This window comes from Photinus pyralis, unplaced genomic scaffold (assembly GCF_008802855.1).
Source record: "Photinus pyralis isolate 1611_PpyrPB1 unplaced genomic scaffold, Ppyr1.3 Ppyr1.4_LG8, whole genome shotgun sequence".
In the NCBI taxonomy this organism is placed as follows: Eukaryota; Metazoa; Arthropoda; class Insecta; order Coleoptera; family Lampyridae; genus Photinus; species Photinus pyralis.
Genome location: NW_022170819.1, coordinates 32,963,679 through 32,969,076, shown reverse-complemented (window position 1 = coordinate 32,969,076; position 5,398 = coordinate 32,963,679). Strand labels below are relative to the sequence as shown.

Below are 5,398 nucleotides of genomic sequence, written 5' to 3'. Positions count from 1 at the left end.
TTAGAGAGGCCGCCGTTCTTTTAAAAAATCGTGTCTAGTTTGAGGAGAGCATTGATTTGGAAAGTAATAACTATTTTATTTCAGTTTCACGGGTGTCACCTGCCGGCTAAACACGTCGTACGCCACTTGATGGTAGTGCTCTCAGAGTAAGATTCTTACTCTGAGGTAGTGCTGCTGAGCGATTTGGCAGTTGTGCCCGCGAACGAGTAGCGCTCAAAGACGCGCCACTCCGCAACGCTTCAAAAACGTCTCGTGAGAAGGGGCTTGTAGTGGCCGCTACTGTTAACCCTACGAGTAAAAAATAAGAGGAGAGAATATAATAGTGGTGAGAAATAGCATAACACGCGACGGAAGTCGTCATCATACTACCTACTTCCTTTGCGCTGGTCAGTTATGCCGATTTGACTTAAAATAGAAGAGACGATGTCAGTTTTGTTTTATTTCACAATTGCCAACAATGACGCGTTTCTCCCCACTCTTATAACTTCCTTTTTGTCCATTTCCGTCTCGACCTCTTTTAATGCAAGGTTCTCTCCTTTTATTTTTTACTCGTAGTGTTCAACATACCTAAGCCCTTTTTAAACGATAATAATAATAGTATAAGCATTAGCTCAATTAAAAAAAAATACAATTCGTGATATTAGAAGTATAAAAATTCCGAACCCAACTATAAGGTTTTCACTATCCTAGGCCCTTAAAGCCACAGTAATGAGGTGGACATACAAATACGTGAAAAATGTGACTACCTTAACATCGAAATTCTTGGGTACCTGATCGATTACGTATGTCTTGCTAGCGTAGGTATTTCGAAAAGGCCGTCAAATCAATAGGTTGAACCTTCTGTACAGATTGATTATACTTTCCCTTAGAAAATTCGAATGATGGTACCTTTTAGGTAATCCTTTGTAAAAAGAGTTTGGCATTGACAATGCGAACTGACTACATAATTTTTCACTCAACGCTACATAGCACAGTCAAATTAGATCAAATTTCCACGAATAGCGGAAGTAATTGAAAGAAAGCTGAAAATTGGTATAGAGGTACATTAGGGCTTGTATTCGAACATACTAAAAGTCGGGGCCGAAACTCCTAGAGCTCGAGCCGCCATCTTGGAAAAAAGGTACTCCAAATCACTTTTTCGCTGATATCTCTGTAGTCGTGCATTCTAGCAAGTAAAGTTTCATATAACAAAAGAAAGATAACAAAATTTTGTATAAAAAAGATGGTATAAACTTTTTTGTATTTTCGTTATTTACGTCGATATTCCACATTGAATATAGAGCATAATCTTTTTTTCAGATGTAGGTGCATTACTTTCAGCCATTGATTATACACACCAAATCCAAGGTTAATAGAGAGAATCTATTAACCTTGCACCAAATCAATGCTTTCAGCGCTCGCGTGCTTTAAACAGCTAAAGTCACTAGATATACAGCGTGTTTCAAAATGAATAGAGGGGTTTTAACATGTTATAATATTTAATACATCAAACTTACAGCCACAATTGTTATATCAAATGAAAGAGAAACTCAAACAGTTTTACATTATAGCCTACAAGTGTTCAATGTGAGCACCATTCGTCACTTGGCATACGTCAAGACGGTATGCTAGTTCTTCCCAAACTTTGATGAGTGTCTCATTAGTAATTGCTGCAACAGCTGTTTCAATCCTGTTTCTTAAATCGGGAAGGTCGGCTGGCAGTGGAGGCACATACACACGGTCCTTAATAAACCCCCAAAGATAAAAATCACACGGGGTTAGGTCGGGTGACCGTGGAGGCCATGCGAAACAAGCCCTGTCATTAGGCCCCTTACGGCCAATCCAGCGGTAGGGTACAGTTAGGTTAAGCCAATCGCGTACCTCATTATGCCAGTGAGGCGGCGCACCATCTTGCTGAAAGATGAAGTTTTGTGGTTCATCATGTGTCAGTTGAGGGAAGAGCCATTGCTGTAACGTATCCAGATAAGAAGTACCAGTGATAGTTGCTTCACCAAAAAAGAAAGGACCATACATTTTCTGCCGGAATATGGCACAAAAAACATTCAATTTAGGAGAGTCTCGTTGCACTTGTACCATCATGTGGGGATTTTCTGAGCCCCAAATCCTAACATTATGGGTGTTAACTAGACCACTAAGGTGAAAGGTCGATTCATCACTGAAGACGACAAGATCCAGAAAATCTTCATTGTCATGCAACAACATGTCGTTAGCGAAGTTGGCACGTAAAAGATGGTCGGTAGGCTTCAGAGCCTGTAACAACTGCAAACGATAAGGACGTAGCTCTAAGCGTCGCCGTAAAACTCTCCAAACAGTCGTCACAGGAATTGCTAATTCACGACTAGCCTTCCGAACGGATTTCATAGGGCTACGCGTCAACGAATTACGCACTTGCTCAACGCTCTCTTCACTAGTTCGTGGTCGTCCCGTACTCTTGCCTTTACAAAGGCAGCCAGTGTCTTGAAACTGATGATACCATCTACGAATGTTGTTATCACCTGGAGGAGCACAACCGAACTTAATCCGGAACGCACGTTGCACAGTAACAACAGATTCCGTCTTTGCAAACTGTAAAACACAAAACGCTTTCTGTTCTTTAGTCGCCATCTTTGCTATTAGCGCTTTCTAGCGGATTGCGGCGGAAACATACGCACTGATGCCAACAAACAAAAACTGTTTGAGTTTCTCTTTCATTTGATATATCACTTGTGTTGTGGCTGTAAGTTTCATCTATCAAATATTATAACATGTTGAAACCCCTCTATTCATTTTGAAACACGCTGTATTTAGTGACTTTATAATGATGCTTTTGTCAGCCAAGAATTAGCGCCAATACTGGATACGTCTAAACGCGCCTTTACTTGTCAGTGGCGAGGGAGTTTAGTGAATCATAACCTAAAAAGTTTGAATCAGTTTGAAATTTGCTGAAACTAGGCTTTTTTCTCTCCTAAGTGTGATTGGAGTTACGTATTTTGGTATTTAGGTCCTTTTTTTACTTTTGAGGTAATTTTTAAATATCGTATCAAACTTCAACCAACCCAATTAGTACATTCCAGGTCTATTAATATGAGTTCCAATAGTTTGGTCTACGATTTGCCGTCCGATGTCGTAAACACGTTGTTGTGTTCCGTTTGTGATGGATACCTATCCTGCGGGCCAGTTACGGAGGATAATGGCAAGTTAATTTGCGGGCGATGCTATAAAAAAGATACAGTAGCCGTATTACAAGTCGCCTATGAAAAGGCCATGAGCAATTTCATTTTCCCATGTCGCTTTGATAAGCAAGGATGTAAGGAGCGTCTGCTGTTTAATTCAATCATTGAGCATGAAAGGAAATGCCGCTATCGCACATTGGACTGTCCCTCACTGTTGTGTGTGTCATCACTTTTAGCTTTGGAGCTCCAAACACATTTTGAGGAATACCACAGAGAATTAATCAATAATGACGGACAATTTAGAATTAATTTGAATGAAAATGCTAGGTGTAATTTGTTGATGGTGCACGATGATATTACAGTCATTATAAAGTATTTGTATGATTCCTCCACGATATGCTTGCAGATTGAGATTGCGTACATATCAAACGAGGAGGAGTCGATTTATTATAAGTTGCAAATAATAAGTGGTACCGATAGCGATAATAGCTTGAATCTTTCACAACAATTGTGCAGTCTCTACGAAACTCGTGACATAGACGTTGCAAAATGTATTAAATTGGAAATGAAGGAATATCTCGGTGTATTAGCAAATCCACCATCTTTAGTTTTTAAAGTTTCAATTACTTTAATTGTTAACAGTGATGAAAATCACGTTCATAAGCCAGCAACTGTAAGTAATATAAATACATTATCGAATATACTGCATGAAGAATTAGTAAATTTGGAGTGGCTCCGATGTAATAACTGTAGATTGTTAGTATCTCCACCGTTGTACTTTACAGATAGTGATGTTAGTCTTTGTGGTGCCTGTTGTGAGGGACATACCGGTGTTCATGAATCTACACTTAGCACGAGTACAAATTTTTCTTGTTGCTGGAGAGGATGTCCATTCTTGGGTAACTTGGCAGACATTTCTGTTCACATAGAAACATGCAAATTTAAGACATACCTATGCCCCTTCTATACCTCTTGCGAAAATAGAATTTTCAATTATAACGAATCTCAATTATTTATTAGGCATTTAAAGATTCATGCTACATATTGTTCGCCAGATAGAATTCTTGTGGAACTATTTAATCGAAATGCTTCTTCTACGGGTAATGTCATTGAAAAATCTTATTTTACTAACATAGGGGATAAAGTTGTCTTGTTTACGTGTGCCATTACAACCAAAGGTGATAAGTGGTCCTTAAATAGTATTTTACCATCTGGAGTTAATGTGAAAATTATGTTTGCTCATGAGCACTGTAGGCTAAGGTCTGCAAGTCATTACTACAATAAGTATCGAGTAGTCAATATTAATAATGACGATGAGACTGTAGGGTTTCCGTTATGTTTTAAGGAATATTACCGTCTTACTGCTATTATAACATTTATTGAGTAAATCTTGTCCTGTAAATTTTTGTTTTTTTGTTTAATGTTAAACTAGGAATGTATTATTAAGTTCTGTATTTAGTATTAAATTTGCTGTGTAATGTAATACCTACTTAATCCGTCTTCAATAAAATTTGTATGCAATTCAGACCAGCTAAGAAAGACTCCACAACCCAACTCAAAGGTCTGTAAAGTGCTAGATCTACCTGGCCTAGACACTTCACTAAACTAAATTTAATTTGGTCACTATGGTAACAAATATGGTGTTTTATCAATGTATGGGAGGAATTAAAAGACAAGAGGGACAAAAAGTGGTATGTAGTTACACTTGTAGTTATACAATGAAGTCTCAAACATAATTTTATAATTGAAGGTTATTTGGCAAGGTATACATTCTGGTTCTTGTAACATCATTACAGAATACCATTTTGCAGAGCTGGGATGATTACTTAAAAAAAGGAATCGATTACTGATTACAATTACTTTGTCATAAAAGTATTTAATTACACTAATTGATTAGTTCAGAAAATTTGTATTCGATTACTGATTACAATAATTCTAATCGATTACTTTTAGTTACTGATTACTCAGAAAGTAATTAAATACTACTGTAATCGATTACTTCCCAGCTCTGCCATTTTGCATACATTTTTGGATTTTTGAGGTAGTGGTTGCTTCTTCTGCAGCATTTTTAATAGTTATTTCTGTACAATCGTTTTAAGAGGATTGTATACCCCAATAATGTGCGATTTTCGCTATATCTTCGTTATTTTTAATTCGATTTTCATGCGGTTTTCGACATCGTAATTCTAATTTATCGGTAAACGGTGCTATTTCATTAAAATTTTAAATTTATGAATATTTTGATA

The 5,398-nt window shown here is 37.4% G+C and overlaps 1 protein-coding gene across 2 annotated transcripts; it reads left to right on the top strand.

Annotated features, from left to right (window-relative positions):
• Positions 1–2,847: 2,847 nt before the first annotated feature.
• On the top strand, positions 2,848–4,677 carry LOC116177985. 2 transcript variants are annotated; one of them, XM_031497190.1, is made up of 2 exons: positions 2,848–3,000; positions 3,054–4,677. In XM_031497190.1, exon 2 carries the CDS (start codon positions 3,064–3,066, stop codon positions 4,537–4,539), a length of 1,476 nt encoding a protein of 491 aa, XP_031353050.1. In that variant the 5' UTR covers positions 2,848–3,000; positions 3,054–3,063; the 3' UTR covers positions 4,540–4,677. The 2 variants fall into 2 exon arrangements, with proteins under 2 accessions (XP_031353050.1, XP_031353051.1); XM_031497191.1 differs by having other exon boundaries at positions 3,044–4,677.
• Positions 4,678–5,398: the final 721 nt, after the last annotated feature.

Excerpts from the sequence above, each read along its gene's own strand:
- LOC116177985 (XM_031497190.1), top strand. The coding sequence starts at position 3,064 with ATGAGTTCCAATAGTTTGGTCTACGATTTGCCGTCCGATGTCGTAAAC.